The sequence below is a fragment of the Penaeus chinensis genome, chromosome 33, assembly GCF_019202785.1.
Source record: "Penaeus chinensis breed Huanghai No. 1 chromosome 33, ASM1920278v2, whole genome shotgun sequence".
NCBI classification, from domain to species: Eukaryota; Metazoa; Arthropoda; class Malacostraca; order Decapoda; family Penaeidae; genus Penaeus; species Penaeus chinensis.
This window is the reverse complement of record NC_061851.1, coordinates 17,434,749-17,462,248: the sequence shown is the minus strand read 5'-3', so window position 1 is coordinate 17,462,248 and position 27,500 is coordinate 17,434,749. Positions and strand designations below refer to the sequence as shown.

The following is a 27,500-nucleotide window of genomic DNA, read 5'->3' as shown; positions in this document are numbered from 1 at the left end:
ATGGCAATTTCTAAACTGACGTGTGGGAAAGCCGTAGGCTGCCATCTGGCAGCCTGGTACCATTCCCCCTGATCTGACCTGCTGAGGGGCATGGTCATCCGTCTCTGGAAGGGGAAAGGGGATCATTGGTACTATAGCAACTACCATGGCATTACACTGCTCAGTGTATCAGGCAGGGTTTTACCCACATTCTTCTCTAATGGATCCACAACCACCTATTAAGGCACAAGAGACAGGAGCAGTCTTGATTCACTCTTGGCAAGTCCACAACAGACATATCCTAGCACTTCGAGTAATTGTGGAATGCAGTTGGGAGTTCAGTCAACCTACATTGACCCTTAGAAGGCATTTAACTCGGAGCACCAAGAATCGGTATGGGAGATCCTGAAACTTAGGGGAATTCCAACACGATTATTGGCCTGATACAGAGCCTATATACCGGTATTGAAAGTGCTGTAAAGTGTGGTGGGGGCCTGTCGAACTCCTTCCCTGTTAATTCAGGGGTGAGGCAAGGCTGTGTTCTTGCACCAACACTTTGCAACACCTGCATGGACTAGATAATAGGCAGAACTACTACCCAAAGTCAGTGTGGAGCAACATTAGGCAATATCAAGGTCTCAGACCTAAACTTTGCTGATGATGTTGCTATCCTATCGGAGTCCCTGGAGTCAGTGGTGGTGGCTCTTGATGCATTTACCAATGAGGCGAAGCCTTAGGCCTAGAGGTCTCCTGGACTAAGCACAAGAGTCAGGACTTGGGGGCCTGTTAGGGGAACCCATTCAGATGATCCATGCTTGCATTGAGGACGTTGAAGTCACAGAGACCTTTGCATACCTTGGTAGTGTAGTCCATATCTTTGGGCAATCAGACCAAGAAGTCAGGAGGCGGACTGATCTGGCAGTAGGAGCCATGAACTCGATCAAGAAGAGCATTTGGAGATGTCGGTACCTAGGTAGAAGGACCAAGGTATGTGTCTTCAAGGCCTTGATACTGCCAGTTTTGCTCTATGGAAACAAAACCTGGATTGCCTTGGAGTCTCATCTTGATGCCTTTTGTCTCTTCACCGGATCATGGGGTACAGTTGGCAGGAGCATGTGTCCAACCAATGGCTACACCATGAGACTGGTATGGGACCTGTTACTTGCATAATCTGGGATTGCCAACTCAGGCTATATGGGCACCTAGCTCGTTTCCTTGTGGATGACCCTACCCATCAGGTTGTCCCTCTGTGAGACAATCCTGGGTGGAGGAGGCCCATGGGATGAACTAGAAGGTCTTGGCTTAGGCAGCTCAATGAGACCTGCCGCAAGGCCAAGGGCCTACCTGGAGACTTACCATGAGGGACCCTCAATGGATGGAAGTGAAGGGTGGATGCAACCATGCACCCCTATCAGTGTTAGCCCCTTGAGGAGGCTAATGATGATGATGATATAAATATACATATATATACATATATATACACAAATATCTACATATATATACATATATACACACATATAAATACATATGGTAGAAAAACCCACAATGCAGAAACTAGTTTGTGTATTGTGAGTTTTCCTACCATAGTATCAACATGGTAGAGTGTTTTACTATTCTTCATATATACACACACACATATTGTGTATATATATATATATATATATATATATATATATATATATATATATGACACACAGACACACACACACACACACACACATACCTATATCTATATATACACACATATACTATACCTATATATATATTTATACATATATATACATACATATATATGCATATACATATATACACATATATATGCATATTCATATATATATGCAAGTATATGCATATACATATATACATACATACATATACATACAAATATATGCATATATATATATATGCATATACATATATATACATACACATACATATATATACATACAGATACATATATACACATATATATGTATATACATATATATATATATACATATGCATATTTATATATATAAATATATATTCATATGTATGTGTGTGTGTGTGTGTGTGTGTGTGTGTGTGTGTGTGTGTGTGTGTGTGTGTGTGTGTGTGTGTGTGTGTGTGTGTGTGTGTGTACACATTTATATGCATACCTATATATACACATATATACATATACATATGTATGTATGTATGTATGTATGTATGTATGTATGTATGTATGTATGTATGTATGTATGTATGTATGTATGTATGTATGTATGTATATGTATGTATGTATGTATGTATGTATGTATGTATGTATGTATGTATGTATGTATGTATGTATGTATATATATATATATATATATATATATATATAGGCATATATATAATACTGCATTAGTTGCATAATATTTCCTTAATCCCTTCAAAAATACACAATCATTCTTAACATTGTACATGATGCTGTATCATCTTACAAAGCATAAATTATACCATACTGCCATAAAATTGCTGGAAAGTTTCTGTAGTATATATACTACATGGTTAATTTACCAGCAAAATGGTTCTGTGCTACATATACTACATATATGTAATACTGCATTAGTTGCATAATATTTCCTTAATCCCTTCAAAAATACACAATCATTCTTAACATTGTACATGATGCTATATCATCTTACAAATCATAAATTATACCATACTGCCATAAAATTGCTGGAAAGTTTCTGTAGTATATATACTACATGGTTAATTTACCAGCAAAATGGTTCTGTGCTACATATACTACAGGGGCAGACAAAGGATTAAATATCAACCACTAGTAGAGGATCATCATTTACCCTAGGAGACAAAGGAGGAACAAATAAGCTTTCTACCTTTTTGTTACCTCTCATATTTATTATGCAAAGTATATTTTGCTCTTACTTTTATTATGCACACATTTGGTATGTACTGTCTTTCTTACTAAAGCTCTGATCATAGCTGATAGCATTATTTATATGAAGAAAACGAGTATGCTGGAGTTTGCTGCCATTATCACTTTGTAAACAAACCTCCACACTACAGAGATACCATTCCCCTAGACCATAGGTCTGTAGCAGCTACAGATGATATGATATTTGGACTAAAGTGCCACTCACCTAAAGTAACATTACAGAGTTTAGGTAGCTCACACAGGGCTGGAGTCCTCTGTATGTAAAGAAAATCAACTAAAATCAAAATGGACTGAGCCTACCATCAATGAGTTACTTATATTAACCCATTTGCCCCAAATTTATGTTCTGTCCCCTGTAGTTTTAGGTGAATTTTGTTACATACAGATGGCTCCACATGTATTCAGCCAGTAAGGAGTCTATCAGTAGGCCCAAGTTACCAATCCTGATTTTCCCATTCCTTGAATTGGTGGGAAAATGTGTTTTTCTTATTAATACCATTGCTATCAAAACTGTTATTATTGTTATTAAAGTTATGATTATTAAATGTTCATTAAAACATTTTAGACAATGAAATGATACAAAAGACCCCTTCCTAAAGTGAAGGAAGAGGGTAAACAGGTGAGATAGGTAGTTTCTAATAACTGGCTATTTGGTGATTAAGAACATGTAGAGCCATCTGTGTAAATACAATAAATACACGTGTATTACTGTGGGCATGGCATGTATTCTTGCCACGTGGGGCGAATGGGTTAAGTCTGGAAGATATGCCATTCATGAACCGTATTTCTGTGAAGGAAATATCACCCAAACCCAAAATTTTGACTCTCCATTGCTGGTCATAGGGCACTGAGAAATAATTGAATGATATATATTTTTTATTGAGCCATCTGCCTGAAAAAACTCTTGGGTATGAAATGTCTATTGAAAATAACTGTCCTGATAATCAAAAGCCATTTACAATCACAGATGATTGTAAATTCCTTATTGTTCTAAGCCAGTTGTGTATTTGCTGTATTAGCTGTAATAATGCATACTCACCAATAGTGCAACGAAGTTTATTATTATGGAACCTACTTAAGCTGGGGTTGTTTGTTGGCCTTTCACTAGAGTGCTGTTTGGCACAGAGATAAACGTAATCAGTTTGCTACAAAAGTTAATATGACATTCATCTAATAACATCAACATCCATGAAGTTCCTGGCTACCATACAAAGTCTCTTTTAACAGTGTAACATGCATCTTCCCCCAACACTCCTTTCCTCCAACAAAACCTTTGCTTAACACTTTCATTTGATATTTCAGTCAATATGAAGAAAAGGGTATTGGGTTACTTTCGAAACAATTTTGAAACCTTTCAGCATGAAATCCACTGCTTTCAACAATTCTAGGCATGCAAATGAATCGTTGAGGAGATATGATCACCATCTATATCGACTATCTTGATTTTATAGTCCCGATAGCAGGGGAGGGCATGAAGTATGTCAGGGAAATTATGGGGTAAAACAGGACCCCCCAGGTTGTCAAACAAAACGTCCTAACCCAACATCCAACCTAACCTAACACCATGGTGTATATTCCCTAGCTCTGCCCCCTGGACCCCATGGTAGTATATGCGCCTAGCCAGGGGGTTACGACCCCTGGACCCCTGTGATAATATATACACATAGCCAGGGGGCTACGCCTCCTGGACCCCCGTGGTAATATATGCGTCTTGAATTCACCCTCGCAATGTAAACAAGATGAGCGACTTAGCCAAATTTGGGGGATCTTCTCTTTTCTTTTACATATGGCACTCTCGGGAAGCATTTGCAAACACATTGCCATAGAAGAACTTTGGTTTGTATTGTTCTATCATTTCATGTAAGTTTTATTACCCAACTCTGCCACTACCTTATACTACATTTGTCCGATATTTCTATAGATAAAAATTTTATCTAAATTTTCATATATACATATATATGACATCTAGACATTAAAATACACACTCACAAATTTCTTTTTTTACTTCTTATTAAAAAGGGTTCATCATGACTCTATAAAATAAGACAATAAATTACTCATGAGACCCTAATTTTTTCTACATTTCAAAATTAGTAGATATCAATAAAATATATGCACATCATAGGTCTCATAGAGTCTTTCTATTATCTATTTTTCATGTAAAACAACACTTAGTATATGAAATTCAACTTGTAACTAACTATACTAAGTGTAAAAAAATAAAATAAATAAAATACACTAACAAACAACAGTCTTTGGTACATGTTGCCCCAAAGCCCCATTTTACACTGAGAGAGATGCAACAATCCCCTGAATATATCATGAGTCACGCAAATTATGATAAAAAAAAAAAAAAAAGTACTGTAAAATACTTGATCTCGAAAAAAAATTATCAATTATTTCGCTGTTCAATTTTATTTCGACCCATATTTCCTAGCCGATCATATTCAATGCTTGGCAATATTACAAGCAGTGCCTAACCCTTACAAAATATTCATCAACGGCAGCCTTCTTGGTCAAAATGATAAATAACAGCTGATAGAGCCTGACATTTTCTGTGGGAAAGTAAATCCTGTGCACACAACTCCACATAGATAGAAAAAAAACTATCATTAAGCTGTTAGATAAAATTATTCTTGGGTATTGTATTCAAAACTTGCCTGAGAGGGAATGACCTAACTGCAATTGCCTAAAAGGATAATTTGTCTTTGAAACTCTGTGGTCCGACTCGCCGTCTGGCAATCAGCTGTTACCGGCCTCCTCTGGGCTCGATCAATAGAATTACCCATTATTCACCCTGTAACTCATTCATCAATATACCACATGCTAAAAAAAAACTTTATGACAGAATTTCAACAAACTGTATGTAGTTTTACATTATGACTGCAAAAATTAATAGATATATTATCTTTATAGTATTACTGGATGCAAATTGACGATGCTTCTATTTATCGAGTGATATTATTTTTTTTATTACTCGGTAGTAATATTATGGTCCTCAGTCCCGTGAAAAACACTAGCCATATCAGGTGAATTAACGAATAAAGGATCTTAGAGAAAATAAATGCCAAAAAGACCAGTGTAGGGCACAGCACCAGAAAAAAAATATATGACACACACACACACACACACACACACACACACACACACACACACACACATATATATATATATATACATATTATATATATGTACATGATATATGTGTATATATATAAATATATAGATAGATAGATAGATATGTGTGTGTGTGTGTGTGTGTGTGTGTGTGTGTGTGTGTGTGTGTGTGTGTGTGTGTGTGTGTGTGTGTGTGTGTGTGTGTGTGTGTGTGGTAGGAAAACCCACAATGCACAAACACTTCAGAAAATCTAGTTTGTGCATTTTTTTACTATAGTATCAACGGTGGAGTGCCTTATTATTCATATATATATATATATATATATATATATATATATATATACACATACACATATATGAGTGTGTATATATACATATAAATGTATATCTACGTGTGTGTATATATACACATATATGTATGTATATATAAATGTATATATACACATAGAGGTACAGGTATGCATACTCATATACATATGTATACAAATATACATACAAATATGTATCCTTATATATATGCATATATATATGCTTATATATTTATATATATGCTTGTATATTTATATCTTCTATATATATTTATCTATATTTACATACATTTATTTATATGTATATATGTATATATACATATATATATATATATATATATATATATATATATATATATATATATATATATATATATATATATATCGTATATACACACACGCGCGCACATATGTATCATCAGACTTATCATGCGATGGTTGGAGCATTCAAATGTGATTGTCACTTTGGGCAAAGAAATTAATACACTTCAGCATGTCTTCTGGTATTTCGCCAATATATCTAAATCTACTGAACTATAGTGTTCGAATGTAAACGTCTCCGGAATTTGTCACCTAGAGCGACGCACAGTCTGGGCATTATGCGAATCCAAAAATCCAAATCTAATATTTCCTACCTTTATTTATTTTCTAGACGGGGAGGGGGTAAGCCCCCCTTTATTGGCACTTCGTGCTAACTTATAGAAAACAGACATTATGAACAATCAGTGTGAGGGTGTTATGGACTCTAGGTATTTTCGCCATTTCGGGGAAAATATGAGTCGCTGTCGGTAACATTAACCACATATCTCCTTCAATTGTGTATATATTACCAGCTTGTTATCTTAAACTATCGAACGAGTGGGGTGTGGCGAGTGATAAGGATAAGTCAGATATGCGAAGCTGAGCCCCGCCCTGTCTCCATGAGGGGAGCCCGGCCTGTGTCGACTAATGCCGACTCGCCATGTATGGCAGCTGGTGCTGACTCGGCTGAGCTTAGTCCTTACCCGCCGTGGTGCCCAGCCACAGCAGTAACTTCCAGGCGACAACTGCAACTTCTCGCGAACCGCCGACACCTCGGTTGAAAGGCCGACACGTTACGACTGAACTAGCCCGGAGGCTTGTGGCGAGTTGGGTGTGCTGGTCAGTCACCTGGTGGTTTGCATGTCATTCGGAAATGATTGACAGTGTTTATCTGTACATTCTCAAAATAAAGAACAAAGATGGAAGCAGTAATTATTTTCTACTACAAGCTATTTCGGCGACGAGAAGACTAGAAGCTTATTAAGCCTGCCGCCACTTCGATGCCGTTTGACGCCCAGATAATCCCCAATTATGATGGAACTACAGAGCATTCGCCATTTGGTTACAACTGCCAGCAAGCACGTGTTCGCTGAAGCCTGAGTGTGATGCACTGTATGCAGCATATGAGGCATTTTTGGCGTGCCGGTTTCAACCAGGTGAATCAGTTGATATTTTCCTGGCTAATCTCCGGCGGTTTGGCGGCCCTACTTGAAGACAATCTTGAGCAACCGGTGCGGTGAGGCGGCGATCGTGGCGTTCCTGGATCTGCAGCCAACCAGGACACTTTGCCATAGCATATCCGGAGAAGGGGAACGTTAACGCCAGCATCCTTTCTCGAAAGCCAGTGAGCGGTGCTGTTTCAGTTGTGCGGCTGCTTGTCGACGGTCAGCCGCCAAAACGCCAAGATACCTGCAGTCGTGGAGAATAAACAACCAGTGGATATAGATGTTGGGCTTGGCATTTCACTCTTGTGGCATTATTGTGAAATCGTCATGAAACCAGTGAATGGCACTTTTCCAGTGGTTGAATGGATATCATTCTTTACGCCGGGTGTTGTGTGCTGTGGCAGCCGAAGATAACCATCGGTTGGTCAATGATGAAGACACAGGCCAACGCGCCAAGATACCCGCTTTCATGGCAAACAAGCTGGGTACAAATGTGTTTGGCATCACAGGCATTTCGGCACTTGGCGGCATTATTTTGAAATCGTCATTGGACGTGTGCTTCTACGGAACAGAGCAGGTATGTGGAGCCACATCCCGACCGCCGATAGTGGTGGACGCTTCCGACTACAGAGTACAGTTTGACGCTACTCGTCGGACGAGGACGGTGACGTGGAAGTGGACGAATGGAGCAGCACCTGCATGTTTGTAGAACAAAGTTGCACAGTATAATATTCCCGTCGATACGTAAGAACTTTGATGAGCAAATGGTTGGCTGGTATCTTACAACGAGCTGCAGCATGGAGTGCTGCGAGGCCTCGTGCCGTTCATGGCTGTTTGACAGAACGATGGGGGCAAGGTGCAACCCATGATATACAACATGCAATTAAATTACATGACCGCTTTCACAGCCGACAGTGATGTTTATGCTGACCAGTTACGCAAGTGGCGTCAGCACTTGTCCTCAAGGCTTACCAGTAGCTGCATGTCGAGGAGTGGCGGTGGCCTTTCCATTCAGTGATGGTGCAAGATCGATGTTATTGCCTGACGCGCCACGGTTTCGGCCTCAACATTGCAGCACTGGCCATGAGAGCCATCGTCAAAGTTATTCTGACTGAAGACCTGTGCGGTGTTATCATATGTTGACGACACGGTTAATGAGGATATCAGGAGAGGAAGCTGCGCATTTTACTGCTTTTGGGTTAGAGTGCAAGCAACTGGGACATGCAGTCGATGGAGTAAGGTTATTGGGACTATGTGCAGTCATTTCATGGCGAACCACAGTGATGTGACAACCTTGTCAACAAAATTTCACCATGTGTAAAACGACGCGCTGTATTCGCATGGTGTGGACAATTCATGGCACATTTGCCAGTGTGCAGATGGCTCTGGCCGGCAGCTGCATGGCTGAAACGCTATGTCAATGTGACAACATGTGGTCGGGTTGACATTTACTGAATACACTTCTCTTTTGAGACTGTTTGTAGCAGCATGGCCGCCTAAGGATGATCCATGTGACATCGGGTGAGTATGTTGGGATCAGGCAACAGATGCCATTGTCTTGACAGTGAGAGTTCTTATGACTGCTCCACGATGATAGTTTGCACATCGTGAAACTGGATGGTACTGTGCAAGACATCAATTTGGCAATGTTATGTGCATGTGTGTGATGCGAGGTGTCTCCTGCTGTGACAAGGGCTGAGGTACTAAAGACTGTTAAGTGATGTGACTTGTTAATCCATTTAGTCAACCCCATTGAATTGACAACATGGGTCACTGAGTGTGCCTGAAACATGGTGGTAGCTAGCAATAGATGATACTCACTACCTTAGCCAAGACTACCTGTCTATCATCGACGTGGGCCATCACAGTTTTACTTGTGGCAATACATGTTCACATCGCAAGGTGAAGGAAGGAAGGAAGCGCTGTTCTATTACTAAAGCTATTCACCTGTACAATGTTATTCCCCGTGAAGAGATATACCGGTACAAGTAAATGTTACCCTGCCCAGAAATAATGAAAGTGCGGAGTATACCCTAGGAGAAGTTGTGTGGGTCAGGAAACGCAGTGAGTACTGTACCTCAGTGGCGCAGCCTAGCGTCATCACCAAAGTGAACTCGCTGCAGGTTGTGTTCCGCGACACGTGTGGGGTTGAAGGTTTCGCTACTATGCTTTGACAAAGGACGGCATTTTGACCTGACTTGACCCTTCAACTGTCAGATGGAAACAGGAGCAAAACCTCATGCTACAGCTGGTGCCTGTGATCTCCACCTGCTGCAAAGACTACGTTGTGATTTTGAAGATCAGGAAGGGTTGTCATGATATGTGTATTATGTACAGATGTAACATGCCACTCAAGCGTGGCCGAGTGTTCATCTGTGTACATGTTCAAAATAAAAGACAACGGTAGAAGCAGCATCTATTTTCCACTACAGATACAAAGGCCACAGGTCAATTCCATGATATCGTCTGGTCCAGTGCATTTGTTACAATGGGTATTCTTGGTGTGACATACTGTCTGTTTCATTTTGCTTCTAAATTATCCCGTGTGCAAGGAATGACCTAGGTTACCATTCACTGCGGCGAAGGATTTGAACTCTGGTCAGCAATATTGCTATACAAGATAGCTACCGCTGCACCACAGCGCACAAAGGCAATTTGGTCAGTTTCAGCGGTCTTTTTTAACAACACATCTTCAACATCGTCGTTGTAGTCATTATGAAAGAGTGATCTAACGTTCTCTTCCCATCTTGCCGCGATGTCATCTCGGCTTTGCATATATATATATATATATATATATATATATATATATATATATATATATATGTGGTATAAAAACCCACACTGTAAAACTAGATTTAATTGAAAAAGAGAGACTACAGTTTCGGAATCCACCTGGATTCCATCTTCAGACCTGAAGATGGAATCCAGGTGGATTCCGAAACTGTAGTCTCTCTTTTTCAATTAAATCTTGTTTTACAGTGTGGGTTTTTATACCATAGTATCAACACGGTAGTGTGTTTTCTCCTTTTCATATATATATGTGTGTGTGTGCGTGTGCGTGTGCGTGTGCGTGTGCGTGTGCGTGTGCGTGTGCGTGTGTGTGTGTGTGTATGTATGTGTGTATATATATATAATATATATGTATATATATGTGTATGTATATGTATATTTATATATATGTATGTGTATATATATTATATATATGTATATATGTATATATATATATATATATATATATATGTACAATATGCCTGATCCTCCAACCTCGCTTCCGTTCGTCTGTCCTCACCTGCCTCGTGTTGCCTCTCCTCTCCCTTTCCTCTTCAGACCTAACTCGAGATCTTACTTAAAGGGAAGAAACGGGGTTAGTGTAAACTGAAAAAACAACAAAAGAAAATGGCTGCGTTGACAATGGCACAAGACTAGTTTGAGGCAAATTTTAGAGAAGAGTTATTTCAAAAGTATCTGCAGTGTCTGAAGTACTTGGTGCCAAGTAATGTCTATTATAACACCAATGAAGAACTAAAGACTGCAGCCCAGAATCCATCTTCCAAGTCTCGGCATGGATACTACATTCTCCAGAAGTAAGTTTCTTATTTAAAATTCACAGGTTGGCATTGGAACACATGGGAAACAGCAGACAATCTCAAGAGAAATATTTATAGGATATTTCACAATGGAAGTGACGTAATAATTTTTCCATGTTGCAACAATTCTAGTAATTTAAGAGAAGTAAACGCGTGCATATTATACACCTAATACACCTTAAAAGAAGAAACGGGGAAAGTGGGATATATATATATATACATATATATATTTTTTTTTTTTTTTTTTTTTTACAAAACTCCATCATATTATCTCATGGATTTTCATGATCAGTTCATGTAGTTGGTTCATCAGAAAATTGATTAATTCTTCATCTTATGGGACTAAATCGATATTCAGTTACTTAAGTCTATGTACTGTGGAAATTTGGTACTAATTATACTTTTTTACTACCGCATTTATTTACATCATTCAGAATATTATTCTTTGCAGGTGTGAAGCTCTTCAGTGTGGAGACATTGAAAAGCTGATCAAGAAACGCAAGAGTGTAGATGTGACTATTGAAGATACTTATGACATCATCAAGAGGGCACACATTGCAACAGGGCATGGTGGACGTGACAGAATGAAGTGAAATTTCGGGGCAAAGTATCCTAACATCGCAAAAGAAGCTATTGAATTAGTCAAGTCCTATTGCCAAGAAAAGAGAAAGCGAAATAAGACTGCTGGGTTGTTGTGAAGCTCCTCTTGAGCAGTGAATTCAATTCCGTAGCCAAGTTGACCTTGTGGATATCAGTTGAAGTGGATCATGGTCTACCAGTACCACCTCACCAAGTTTGTCATACTTCAAGCACTTACATCAAAGAGAGCTGCTGAAGTTGCCTTTCAACTGCTCGATATATTCCTTTTGTTTGGAGCTCCTGGCATACCGCAAAGTTACAATTCTTCTGAATTCACAGCTAAAGTGATCTCAGACTTGAAGGAAGTTTGTCCACAACTCATTATGGTCCATGGTAAACCAACTCATCCACAAAGCCAAGATTCAGTAGAACGAGCCACTGGTGACATCAAGGACATGTTGCATGCATGGATGGCAGACAACAAGACACAGGGTTGGTTCGTTTAGTTCAACACCAAAAGAACTCTGCTCATCATTGCGGTATCAAGCGCACTCCATTCAAAGCATTGTTTGGCACTGATCCTAGGGTGAGTTTGGCAACATCGAGTCTTCCTCTAGAGGTCCTTGAAAGATTACAGTCAGAAGATGACTTCCTTGCCCTCTTTGCTAGTCCTTCAGAAGAGGAAGTTCTTGCTCAAGATCCCCAACCTTCACCAGCATCTGCAGCACCAGCTCCCACCTCTCAGCCTACACCTGCTCAAAACCCCCGGATCCCACCAGCATCTGCAGCACCAGCTTCCACCTCTCAGCCTACACCTGCTCAAGACCACCAACCTTCAGCTCTTACAAAACGCCAGAGTGTGATAACAGAACAGAGGAAGAGCGCCAGGGAGGTACAACTCTCCCAGCTGAACCCATGGTGAAACGCAGCCGGATAGACTTCAAGACTGTGCCATCCCCATGGTGTTATCATTGGTCACAGTGACAATGATTTGTACACATAGCTGTGAAGAATGGGATTCTGACGACCAAGCACTCCTGCAATCAATCTGATATTTGTCCTCAAAGACTTCTTACTCTGTCTGATGTCAACCAAGAAGACCTGGTTTCCTTGCGACAGGCTCTGAAGAAATCAACTACTGGTGGGCAAGGATTTGTCAAATGTGATTGTGCTGCAAGTAAGAAGTGTTGTACTAGCAGATGTAAATATTTCAAGGATAATCTCAAGTGTAATAGACGTTGTCATAGTAGTACTACATGTCGAAATAAGTAAATGTCAAATTGTTGTCTAAAATTTGTTGATGTCTGTGATTTGTATGTATTTGACTGTACATGTGTATGTATTTCACCTGAAATAAAAAAAGTTTGAGATTACTTTCCCCATATAAATTCTATAATATTGACTTCTCCAGCCATCCTATGATGCAGTTTCCTTATTTTCATCATCTCATTATCTTATCCATTTCATGAAATAACTATGCTTAATTCTCAGCCATTTCATGTAATAACTGAATATTTTAGCTGTTTCATGAAATGACTGGAATTTTCAGTCATAACACGAAATGGCTGATTACATACTTTGATTGTAAAATATAATATAGATATATATATCATATGTACATGTGTTTATATAAGTAAAGATATGTTTATATATATAAATAAATATATATATGTGTGTGTATATATATAGAGAGAGAGATATACATATTTACATATATACATACAGATAGATAAATCAAATATATATTCATGGATATATATATTTATCATATATATTAAATATATACATATACATGTGTGTATACATACACACATACATATCTATATATAGATATATACTAGCGGGCCCCGTTACAATAATATTGAACAAAGAAAACATCGGTGATGACACGGGCATGGATGTAAATGTATGTATCTATTCATTAATATGTATGTATTTGTGTATATATACGATATACCATATATATATATATACACATACACGCATACACGTGTGTGATATATTTATATTTATGCATGTATACATGTATGAATATGCATATATATGTATGTATACACACACACACACATATATATATATGTATATGTATATGACTGCTGCGCTGGTCCAGTGGTTAGAGCACTGGACTCCAACCCTTGTGGTCCCGAGTTCAATTCCCGTCGCAGCAGTCGTAAAAATACCTACACTCTGACTGCTAGCTCGAGCCCGAGAAAACGACATATCGCTTTGAGAAGTCAAACGCAGGTGTAGGGGAAGTCACCGCCGTGGCACAAGTGTTAGCACGCCGACCGCGGTTGATTAGGAGGGGCATCCAATCAGGTAAGGGTAGCACTGCCATATAATCTCTCAATAGTGAATTGAGAGAGGCCTTTGTCCTGCAGTAGAATAGATGACTGTTAATATATATATATATATACATATATATATGTATACACACATATATATGTATATATATCATATATATATATATATATATATATATATCATATGCATATGCATATATATATGCATATATATATATATATATATATATATTCACATGTGTGTATATATATATATTATATTCATATGTTGTATATATTAATATGCATATATATATATATACGTACATATGTATATATTCATATGCATATATATATATATATATATATATATATCATATGTATATATATATATTTATATTTATATATATTATATACATACACATGAGTGTGTTCCTACTGTGGTACGAAAAAAAACAACAAAAAAACTAGATATATTGAAAATGAGAATACTGTTTCAAAATCCAACTGGATTTCATCATCAGTACAGTACAGACTGTATATTCAGATACTCAAATTTGTTTTCTAAACGTTTCTGACATTTGTCAATCTTGCTGCAACTACAAGCTGAATGTGGGCTCGTGGGCTACTCAAATATGAGGATAGCCCCTACCAAAGAAATCAAATGAAGCCCCTAGTGTCATTCTCCGTATAAGACGTCTTCCATAAGCTATTTGGTAGACCGACGAAGAACGAGTTAAATTTTGGAAAATGAAATAATCGGTCAAATTTGTTTCACCTGAAATGTTGAAATGAGATAGCTAATGTTGATAATCTATCGTTCATTCTGGCTATTAGTTCTTAGGCTATCTTGGCTATTAGCCCATCCTGAAAAATGCATTGGCTACTTTGGCTATTACTAGGGATAGACCCTCGATTTTTCGCACTTGATATCTTTTATGTACAGTATTTTATCGTCATAGATGACAGAATACGTACTGCCCAAGAACAATGATTTGTATCAAGGAGAATATTTATCTTTTATTATTATGTATCTAAATGCAAATGCATGAACTTAAGGTGAAAATACAAGAGAATATCAGTCTGTAATCAATAGCACGACACGGATTTAACAAGAAGGTTATCCAGGTGTTTAGTGACAAACCGATAACAGTTGTTACTCGCCTTTGCTTATGATCAGAATTGACTCGCCGAAAGATGAATCTAATTGTTAAAGCTAGCAATTGACAACTCATGGTATTAAACAATGTGGGAATGCCGGGAACTGTTATATCTGAACTTGTTACTTCTACTCCTGAGGCTTGTGTCACTCACAGGTAAGGGCTTGCATGATTGGTTTCCAGTCCAGTTTAAATGAAACTATGCATGCTTGGGTGGTTAGTGTTTACTTATCAATGTAATTTTTTTATATATATATACATACACAGCCGTCCAATGTTGCACTTATTATTTTATGTTCCAATTATTCAGTATATACGCAAATCTGGGTCGGAATTCACGAAAGGTCTAAGGCAGTCCTTTGCGATTTTATCAATGATTTGTTAATGCTGGTAATAGAACACACAATTTTGATACATATATATATATATATATATATGTATATATGTGTATGTGGATATATGTATATGTGTGTGTATATATAGTGTATGTATATATATATATAGTTTATAAACATACATACATATACTATATATACATATTTACATACATATCCATATATGTACATATACACGTGTATATTTGTATATATACTTATATATACATATGTATATATTCATATATACACATGCATATGTATATATATACACATATACATATATAATGTATACATACATGTATGTATGTATGTATGTATGTATGTATATGTAAGAATACATTTGTATATATACTTGTATATATTTGTATATATAAATATATATGTGTATATGTATACACATGTCTGTATATATACGTTATATGTTTATATGTATACATGTGTGCATATATGTACACATGTGTATATGTATGCACGTGTGTATATGTACACATGTCTATGTTTATACATATGCGTGTTTGTATATATATATATATATATATATATATATATATATATATATATACTTATATGTGTATTTGTTTACATCTAAATGTGTATACATATATGCATTTATATATATTTATGTACATGTATGTATATATATATGTTAAATATATTATATATAATATATAAAATATATATATGCATATTATATATATATATATATATATATATATATATATATATATATATTATATATACACACATACCTGTGTATATGTATATTTATGTACATGAATATATATATATATATATATATATATATATATATATATATTTTTTTTTATATATATACATGTATATATATATATATTTATTTATATATGTATATATATACACACATACACACACACACACACACACACACACACACACACACACACACACACACACACACACACACACACACACACATATATATAAATATTCATGTACATGTGTGTGTATATATATATATATATATATATATATATATATATATATATATATATATGTATATATATACATATACACACATATGATATATATATATATAAATATATAAATATATATAAATATATATATATATATATATATATATTTATGTACACATCTATGTGTATATATATATATTTTATATATATATATATATATATATATATATATATATATATATATATATACATATATACACACACACACACACATACATATATATACACACATACATATATACACACATATATGTGTGTATTAATACATGTATATGTGTATACATATATACATATATATATATATATATATATATATATATATATCATATGTGTGTATATGTATATATATATATATATATATATATATATATATATATATATATATATATATATATATATATATATTTATATATATATATATATATATATATATATATATATACACACATGTACATGTACATGTATATTTATATATATGCACATGTGTGTCTGTGTGTGTATATATATATGTGTGTGTATATATATATATATATATATATATATATATATATATATATAAAAATAAATATATATATACATATATATATAAATAAATATACATATACATTAAATTCATGGTGAAACTCATTTGGTAGAATAGGCAAATCATTGACACTCTGGAACAAGTTTATGGTGGCAATGCCTCATAGAAATCAACAACCTACAAATGGATAAGTTAGTCCAGAAGTGGAAGAAACGAAATTGAAGATGAGCCCCACAGTGGCAGGCCATCAACACCATCTGAAAACCAAGCTATAGCATTATCATCTGATCTCTCTGGCAACCCCATTCCTGCAAAACCTCATCCACCCTCAATACTTGTAGCAGAACTGTCTCTATCTCCAGCAAACTGCCCTATTTATGACAAAAATTGGTCGGATTGTGGAGACTCACCTGCCTCACGGATTAGGATGTGATATCAGTACAGTGCTTCTCCATTCCTCCTAAAGGTCATCGTAAGAACCCCACCCACATTGCCAAAATTACTTTCCGTAGACATGACCTTCCCTTTAACCCCATCGTGACGGGTGTAGAAAACTAAAAAAAAACTCTATGCGGGAGTTCGGAACATCAAGCCAAATTACCGCCTCTGTGTGCTTTGGCGCGCCGCTGCGGCGTACAGCCGCACGCCACATCTCGAGCGGTAATGTATTTTATAGGAGTTGCCCCACCTACAAGTTTGAGTCAGAGACAGGAAGCAAGTCAATGAGGGTTTTCCTCTTACTCCCTACTCCAGTAATGTCACTCCCTCTGCCCCTCCCCCTCTCTCCTAAGATGTTCCTACACCCTCCCCTATACCTATCCTTCCTACATCTTACTTCTCCACTTCTACCTCCTACCTTCCTCAGTCAAATTCTTTTGCTATTCTAAATTCAGACACTCCAATTTCTACTGCAGCCCTCTCTCACCCTGCGCTACCCGCAGCAGACAGACTAAATGTTCCACCCCTCCTCCTACCACACACTCGCCTCCACCTGCCTTTGTCTCTACTCCTCTGATACCAGTCTCCTCTTCCCCCCCTCATAAGAAAACCTTTGTCTCATAATATCCCCAACCACCTCCTTTACAGAAACTCTTGAAGATAATCAAAACTATCTACTCGAGTTCCAACCTGACACTGAAACCCCTCATCCACCCTCAAATTACAAAAGTGCTCCTTCCACACTCAAAGTGACTGCTAATATCCTCTTCCTACTCATATTCCCCCTACACCCCTTCCTCCTACTCCCTCCCAACACAGCCCATCCCCATCCATTGGATTTTCTTACTTTTCTTACACATCCTCCAATACCAATTCCCAACTACCATTTTGTCTCTTATTCACACTCCCTTTATGTCTCATTAATACTTATCCATCAGAAAACACCTTATGTCATACATCCCTTTCAAACCACTGTCCCGTGTTGCCTTTGAAACTCTAATTTCCCAACTCCAACCACCCTTCCTCATAGTTGGTGATTTTAACTGCCGCCACACTCTTTGGGGTGATTCTATCACCCCCAAACTCCCGTGGCCAATCCCTAGAATGCTTCCTCTCCACAACTGCCATTATTCTTAATTTAGATCGCCCACACACTTTGACGCATGCACGCAATCTTTTTTATGCATTGACCTCTCTTTATGCTCCCCATCTTTCCATTTAGATTTTCATTGGTCAGTTCTAGATCACTTTCCCTATAGTGACCACTTTCCAGTTATTTCTCCTACTTTATATGTACCATTTCCAACCCCCCCCCCCCCATGCTGGTGCTTTGATATAACCAACTGGCATACTTTCACTTCACTTTCTACTATTTTTACCCCTCCATCCCCATTCTTGTCCATTTCAGATATGATACAGTGTTTCACAACTACAGTCCTATACAGCCGTTCGTCAAACCACAAGACCTTATACTTCCAAATGTGTTCCAAGGTGGAATTCTGATTGCATCAAAGGGCAGCCTGGAACAGTTATCATTACAAGGCACCTCTAATCAACTATCAGCCCCTATCTCCTTTAAAAGAGCATCCACTTGTCTTCGTCTTACAATCTGGAACAGTAAAACAAATAGCTCGCAAAATTATGTTTCCTCAATTAAGTCTACCTCTATCTCACCTGTTTGTTGCCGGACCCATAAACTATTCAGTCCCCGTCTTTCATATTCGAGGTACTCTCTTCTCTGATCCTCTCTAAGTCGCTAATGAACTAGGTAACTATTTCAGCTAGGTCAGTAGTGATTCTCATCATCAGGGAACAAACCCCCATCATCTTCACCCTATCCTCCACAGAGTCCTATATGCTCCTTTTTCTTCCTTTGAATATAATGCCTTAAGTTATGCCACAACACACATGAAGGCCCTGACAGTATTCACTACCATATTCCCTGACACCTTCCATCTTCATCTCTATCCTTCCTATTAACTATTTTCAACCACATATGGATGTCAGGAAATTTTCCTTCTCATTGGCGAGAAGCTCTTATCCTCCCCTTCTTGAAACCCAATAAATCGGGTAACCTCCCTCAAGATTACCACCCCATCACTAACTAGCTGCTTGTGCAAACTACTAGAGTGAATGGTTAACTTCCGCATAATGTGGTATCACAAATCTCACAATCTCTCAGTTTCCCAGTTTGTTTTCTGCCCGAAGTCCAGCAGACCCCTTTGCTCATTTAAAGACATATACTACATCTACATTTGCACACCATGAATCCATATTAGCCATATTCTTTGACCTAGGAAAAGCATATGATAGTACATGGCAGTATCATATTCTCCAATAATTGTCCTCCCTAGGCATACGGGGAAACATGAGTGTCTTTCTAAAGTCTTCTTTCCAAATGCACTTTCCAGGTCAAAATATCCTCTTCCACATCATCCTTTCCTCAGTTTGAAGGCATCCACAAGGCAGTGTGCTCACACCACTTTATTCTTTCTTGCCATTAATGACGTCTCAGTTTTACCACCAGCCTGATCATCACTCTATGTTAATGATCTAACCATCTTCACCTATGGCACATCAATACCAAATCTCTGCCAATCCCTTCAGTCCGCAACATCAGTATCTTCCTGGGCTACTAACCTTGGCTTTTGCTTTTCTACCTCCAAATCTTTCTCCATCCTTTCATGTCATGCAAGTGTACGTCCCCAACCTCCACTCTTATTATATGGCACTCCACTCCAATACTGTTCCTCTGGCAAATTCCTTGATGTAATTTTTTACTCCAAACTGTACTGGCGAGACCATCTTTTACAGTAAAGAAAAAGCTTGCATCCACCTCCAAATCTTACAAACTCTGTCCCATATATCCTGGGGCTCAGATCGCAAAACTCTCCTCCATCTTCATGTTACCTTGATCCTCTCCACTCTCAATTTTAGATGCCATATCTACTCCTCTGCCACATCCTCTCTCCTTGCTCATCTTGATACAATCCACACTTTGGTCTTCTCCTAGCCTTAGGCACCTTCTGCTCCTCTCCAGTTTAGAGCCTGTATACTGAATCAAGCATGCCATCTCTCTCTCAACGTTGTACTCTTCTCTCTCTCAAATGCTATGCTCAATACCACCAATTTTCCCTCACCAAACTAACTATCCTCTGCCATTTTCTGTCCATTCTGTCCCTCCATGGCTTATACCTTTCCCCCATATTTTATTCTCTCTTTTCCCTGGCCCACCAAAATCAGACCCCCCCCCCCCCTGCTGTCCTTTTCACCCATTTCCTTGACCATGTCTTCATTCATTCTTCCAGTATTCATGTTAACATTGATGGCTCCAAAGCTACCTCTAGTGCTGGTTTTGCTGTAACCTTCCCAATTCGCACTTTCAAATACTCCTCCCTTCTGAATTCAAAGACTTTACTATAGAACTCCATTTTGCCTTAAAACACATATACTCACTCCCTTCTTCCTCTTTCACTATATATTTACTGATTACCATAACTCATTAGCTCTCATAAAGTCAATGCACTCAACCAACCCAATTCTCTGTAAGATCCAGATCTGGTTGTTCTACCTGTCCACATGCCTTAAAACATAAATCAGATTTTGCTGGGTGCATGCTACGCCGCTATGTCCACATCACACCAACCACGTTTCCACGGATTATTACCCACACTTTCTTTCTTTTCTTTCTTTGTTGGATTTCTTGGCTATCAACCAGCGACATGTGGCCAAGGTTATTAAGCCAATGGATCCTATTTATTCTATCAATCTATATAAGGTCAAAAAGTTTTGTCTCCCTTAGAAAAGTGATTACTTTATTTTTTGTTCTTAGGTAATTTTTTTGGTGGTATCATTGAAGTTTGGGCATATTGTTAACAAATGAGGTATGGTAAGGGTGGTGGTGCATTGAGGGCACTGTGGAGGGAAGGTTCTTTCTATATAGGGAGTGAGGTGGGTTATTCTGGTAGCATTGACCCTTAGGCGGGCCAACACCATCTCCTCCCTTCTTTCCTTCCTGTGGGCTGTGTCCCACAGTTTGATTGTTGGTTTTATTTTGTAGGTGAGTTAGAGGTTGGTCCATTCACTTTGCCACAGGAGATGTATTTTTGCTTTTATAAGAGACACAAAACACCTGATATCTGTACGAACTATGGTAGTGTCCAGATCGCCCGTTGACCCAGCTAATTTGTAAGCCTGTCCATTGCCATGGATACCAGAGTGGCCTGGTACTCATATTAGCTGGATTGATTTGTTGGCACCATGTAATTTACAAATGATATTACCATGCAGTTCATTTTTAGTGTTTTCTAAGGATTTAATAGCTTTAAGTGAACTTAATAAATCAGAAAAAATAACTATTCTATCGTGGGTTGTCGATAGTGCAAAATCAATAGCTTTGTCAATAGCAAAAAGTTCAGCAAGAAAGATCGATGTATGATTCGGCAGTCTGAACTTTAGTTCACATTCAGTCGACCATACACCCACACCCACACACTCATCTGTCTTGGAGCCGTCGGTATATATATGAAACAAATTTAGATGTTTAATGAGGATCTCTCTGAACCTCTGGCGTACTTCATCCTCCGGCGCCATGGCCTTGGCTGACAGAAGCCAGGCTTCCATAATAGAAAAATTGGGTGTTTCCTGTGGCGCTATGTTTGACTTAACCAGGGTATCGATGGTAGAGAGATCTATACCGACTTTCTTGACGAGGTCGTGGAGTCACGTGGCAAAGGGCCTAGTACCTCCATTGCCATTAGGGTGGCTCGGGTCTTGAGCCACCTTTGCAGCATAGGTCAGTGCTAACTGGCCGCGTCTGAGTTGGAGGGGAGGCTCCTGACTCCACCTCAAGACGCTTGATCTGAGTGCATTTTAGGGCTCCAACACACACGCAAACAGGCATTCTGCACAGCATCCAAACCTTTCAAACTTGTTCTCGAAGCCGAACCATACCAGATTGACCCATAATCTACTTTAGACCTAATCAGGGCTTTATATACCATTAGCAAAGACTGTCTATCAGCTCCCCATTTATTACCAGAAATGCACTTTAATAAATTTAGTGCTCTTTGACATTTATTCTTTAACTGACCAATGTGGTCTTTCCAATTGAGTCTACTATCAAAAAGTATCCCAAGAAATCTTGCAGAATTTTGAATAGGTATTGGGTGGTTGTCTAGAGTTAGCCTGATGTTGGGCTTCCTCCTATGTGAAAAAAATACCCCAATACTCTTTCTAGTGGAAAACTTAAAACCCCACTGGAGGCCCCCGTTATGAATCATATCCAGTGCCAATTGGATGCGATTTGCTGAGAATTCTGCATTATTGCTGGAATGCCATAATGCACAATCATCAGCGTATAGTGAGTATTTAAAATTTCGAGGAGGAGCTGGTAAGATGTCATTTATCATACACAGAAATAATGTTGGTGACAAGACACTTCCTTGTGGGACCCCGCTTGCCTGAAAAAAAATCTGCAAAAAAGTGACATTGTCAGAAAGCAATTTGACAGCAAACGTTCTGTCAGAAATGAAATTTGAATAAAACAAGGCAAGTTTCCACGTAATCCAAAAGCATAAAGTTTTCTGAGTAGGCCATATCACCATGTCATGTCGTAGGCTTTTTCTGTATCTAAAAATACTGAAATTAAATAATCTCTTTTGGCAATTGCCTCTTGAATATGACTGTCTAGCTTTACTAGTTGAGAGTTTGGCGTTCCTTTCGGAAGCTGCACTGCTCCTCAACTAGTTAATTACTGGGATTTAAAAAATGCAATAGCCTACTATTAACAATTCATTCCATGACCTTGCATAAGCAACTTGTCAATGCAATTGGGTGGTAGGAGATGGCTAATTTGGGATTACCCCCTCCTTTCAACATGGGAATGATGTGAGCGAAGTGCCATGAGTTTGGAAAAGTGTGGCTTTTCCAAATTTCATTGTACACTTCTAGCAACTTAATCATGTCATCATGATTAAGATGCTTCATCATCTCATATCGCATCTCATCGGGGCCTGGGGATGTTCCTCTACAGGCCTCTAGGGCTCGGACAAGCTCATCTATTGTAAGGTCTTTATTGTAATCAAAGTCATCTCCTGTGGCAAAGTGAATAGGTTGCAGCTCAGCGGCTTCCTTGATGGGCAGGAATGCGTGATGGTAGTGTGCTGAGCTGCTTGTATGAGAGAACTGCCTGGCGAGTGCATTAGCAATGTCTTTAGGTGAATCCAAATTGTTACCCTCTTCAATGATGTTAATTTTGAAAGAGGATTTTTTTTCTATTGATTTTATTTATAGTGGACCAAACCTCTGATGTTTTTGTATTGCTGTTAATTGTAGAGAAAAAGCCTCGCCAGGAGTCTCTTTATGCTTGTCTGATTACTCTACGAGCGCTAACTCTTGCTTGTTTGTAATTGCAAAAGTTCTCATTTGTGATGTTATTTTTTAACTCTATGCTTAACGCTATCTGTCGAAGTTTTAGGAATGGATAGCAATGGTGCTTCTAAAGTCGAATTCTGAATATTGTGTACTTAATCATCAATAGTTTCTCCAACAAGTTCGAGCTTGACGCTCCTTGTGAAGGCGACCCATTCTGATCTTTTTACGTTAAATTTAGGTGCTGAAGGCGTTCTCACTGTGTCGCATGAATATTTAATCAAAATAGGAAGATGATCGCTTCCCAACAAGTCGTCAATAGTGTGCCACAGGCACTTGGCTGCTATTGATGAAGAGACGAGTGATATGTCTCTAAAGCTCAAATTACCGGTATTATCGGACTCATTAATCAACTTAACTACTTGCTCACCTCTACCATCCACCGGCAGGGAACCCCATAACGTATGATGAGCATTAAAATCACCTAAAATTACTTTATTTTGTGGCAGACGTTCCTGAAGAGCAAAGAGCTCATCATAGATTATCACTTTATCAGGCGGACAATAAACTGAACATATAGCCAGATACGTGCCATTAATTTTTACTTTGCATGCGACAAACTCCAAAGTAGAATCAATAGTCACTTCTGTAAAAGGGAGGCTTTGGTGGATGTACATGGCGACTCCGCCTCCACCCCTACACTCACGATCCTTCTGACATAAATGGTAGTTCCTGAGCGATACGGCCTCGTCAGAGACGAGGTTTGTTAAATTAGTTTCTTCGAGAACTATAATATCGGGAGCATAGGACGAGGCTTATAATTTAAGGTCATTTACTTTAGATCTAAGACTTGGACAGTTCCATTGTATAATGGTCGACGCGATGATTACATTTTACGGGGTTTGGAAGTGTCTTGTCCACTAGTTTTAATTTTCTTTTTATGGGAGCGACCTCTCACGGGATGGTTTGGAGACAGAAGCCTCCATGTCCTGCACCTCCTGCCGAGGGAGACGACTGACAGATTGCAACCTGCTTCTCTCTCGAGAAACCGATCGCGAGTCAGACGAAGTCCTCACAGGAGTAGCCCGGACGGGGAGGTGCGCTCTGGACTGTGATTCGGTATCATCCTCCTTATGATTTTTATCATGCAGCCATTTGATCGACCAATTTTGTCAGTTGATATACTTTAATGTTTAGTTCTTTAACGGTTTGTTTGAGTTCAGCAATTTCCTTATCCTTGGCTGCAAGCTGTTGACTGACATCACTTGCACTAGGGGTGTTGTTGGTTACTGCTGCAGCATAGGAAGTATCAGGTTTGTGTGTCAAACTTTCCACTTTCCTCTTAGCTTCAGTATAACTAATTTCATGTTTTCTCATATATGCTAATGTCACAGTCTCCTTCAGGATACTGCACTCAGCATATCCTGACTAATGGGGACCTCTGCAGTTAGCACATTTGGAAATTTGGCTAGTACATGTGATGGTCTCATGGGCTTGAGCACATTTACAGCAAACAAATTTAGTTGAATCTTTGTCAATACATCTTAATGAGGTGTGTCCGAATTTTTGGCATCTATTACAATGCATTGGCTTTTGGACATAAGGTCTTACTTGAACACGTTCATATTGAACATTGACATATTCTGGGATTTTATTCAAAGCAAAGGTCAATAAAGACAGTCCAGTTTTCGTTCACACATTCCCGTCCTTTTTGGTCATACATTGAACGTCCGCTAGGTCTTGGTCCTTCATGCTCTCGAGAATTTCACTTTTTCATCAAATCCCTGTGAAAGGTTACTCCCTTACAAGTATTTGGGCCAACAGGAATAGTTACTTTAACTTGAAGATCATGAATTTGCGTCAGCTTAAGTAAATCCTTAATCTGGGAGTTATATTGTACTTTAACAAGGAGGCTTCCATCTCTCAATTTTTTTACAAAATCAAAATCACCGTCCACTTGACCATCAAGGACCTTTTTGATGATAAAGGGGTTCACGTTCAAAAGCGACTTTTTTTCATTCACGAATTTCATTCACGAATTTCATTCGCAAACCTTTCATTCTGGGTGGGGATTTTGAAAATTGGTCGTCTTATCTTGTCATTAGTGGGGGTACCGTTGTTCATAGTTGAAAAGTGGTCATGAGTCGCCCCTCTTCCTTGAGGAGGAGAAGGGGTAGCCGGGGTAGCATCCATCCTGGGTATCGGACCAGGTCCAACCCCTTGTCTCAAAATCTTAGTCCTGAAGGGACAAAAAACCTCTTAACTGTTGTTATTAACCTAACAGCAATAGCTAAGTAAGGCAGTTTTCCGTCCTCTACCCCCCCACTGGTTGTGTTCTCCAGTACCACAGAGGGATCGAGTTATGAGTGGGACACTTCCTTACTGCCGAACTTGCCTAGGCGAAGGACAGGTAATTCAATGCCCACCCCCCAAGCGAATACGGGAGTTCATGAGGAACTCCGGTAGGCTCAGGAAAGTCACATTAAGAGGAAAAGAAATCAGGACCAAAGAAAAAGTGTGCCCAAATGACGCCCCAGACTACTGGGCCTCCCTACCCAGGGGTCAAAGCCACAAGAACTTCCCTGGTGTAGAAGAGAGCTGTGGGACTGAGGTGGGGTGTTGACAACGCCTACTGTAGCCTTGTGTCACCTGCAAATACTAGAACACTGAAGGTGCTGGCAAAGCACTATAAGGATCTGTAATTACAGGATTTACTTTATTTAAGTTACTTTATAACTCAGAAGCAATAATATCCTGCGAGACGAGAGGCCCTGGGCTCCAGGGTAACTCTTGTTGCACAAGATTTCGTACTTATTGCTGCTGTGTTTTGAAAAAGGTGTGTCCTCATCAGAGTTTCATACACGAGTGTCTCAATTGTGGCAATTTTTCCTGCCAATTAAAATCAGGTAAGGTCACAAGGTCTACTAATTGACCCCTTTGTGGCTAAGCACTTGCAGAGCCATCTATGTACAGACATTTCACAAAAAATATAGAAAATGAGCACAGCATTTTTCCCATTTTTTATTCATTTTCCCTGGCAGGATTGGGTTAAACCTTTTCAATATTTATCTAGATAGTTGACATGTAGCAACTAACTACTAACTCAGCTGCCCTTCACTACCCTTTACTATACCTTCCTCTATAGTGCTAAATGACTTTAGATGTCTAGCACATTTATTTTGCTTTTAACCATTAACCAAAGAAGGAAAGATGGGAGAGGGAGGGAGGGAGAAGGAGTATATATTTTGCATGATTTACTTACTGTACATACATATTCATGTATTGACATAATTATGGTTTTATGTGTGTACATATAAATTTCATATTTATTCATACATACATTTCTTTGTCTTCTTATTTTTCTTTGTCTTGATCTTCTACAGCATCGGTCTCT

At 38.4% G+C, this 27,500-nt stretch overlaps 3 protein-coding genes across 3 annotated transcripts in view; 2 read left to right on the top strand and 1 right to left on the bottom strand.

Moving 5' to 3' along the window:
• The window catches only part of LOC125043383 (carnitine O-palmitoyltransferase 2, mitochondrial-like), a 32,331-nt gene extending 26,684 nt beyond the window's left edge, over nucleotides 1-5,647 (bottom strand). The window contains exon 1 of the mRNA XM_047639478.1: nucleotides 5,545-5,647. The gene's annotated coding sequence lies outside the window, so the exon portion shown is untranslated. The remainder of the gene's footprint in view (nucleotides 1-5,544) is intronic.
• Nucleotides 5,648-11,061: 5,414 nt separating this feature from the next.
• On the top strand, nucleotides 11,062-13,294 carry LOC125043362. Its single transcript, XM_047639449.1, has 2 exons — nucleotides 11,062-11,359; nucleotides 11,814-13,294. The coding sequence occupies exon 2, from the start codon at nucleotides 12,408-12,410 to the stop codon at nucleotides 12,861-12,863; it is 456 nt and encodes a 151-aa protein (XP_047495405.1). The 5' UTR covers nucleotides 11,062-11,359; nucleotides 11,814-12,407; the 3' UTR covers nucleotides 12,864-13,294.
• Nucleotides 13,295-15,323: 2,029 nt separating this feature from the next.
• The window catches only part of LOC125043016 (TM2 domain-containing protein almondex-like), a 22,072-nt gene continuing 9,895 nt past the window's right edge, over nucleotides 15,324-27,500 (top strand). Inside the window, exons 1-2 of the mRNA XM_047638954.1 lie at nucleotides 15,324-15,539; nucleotides 27,490-27,500. The exon at nucleotides 27,490-27,500 is cut by the window's right edge and continues 123 nt beyond it. Coding sequence (XP_047494910.1) covers nucleotides 15,470-15,539; nucleotides 27,490-27,500 — 81 coding nt within the window. The 5' untranslated portion in view covers nucleotides 15,324-15,469. The remainder of the gene's footprint in view (nucleotides 15,540-27,489) is intronic.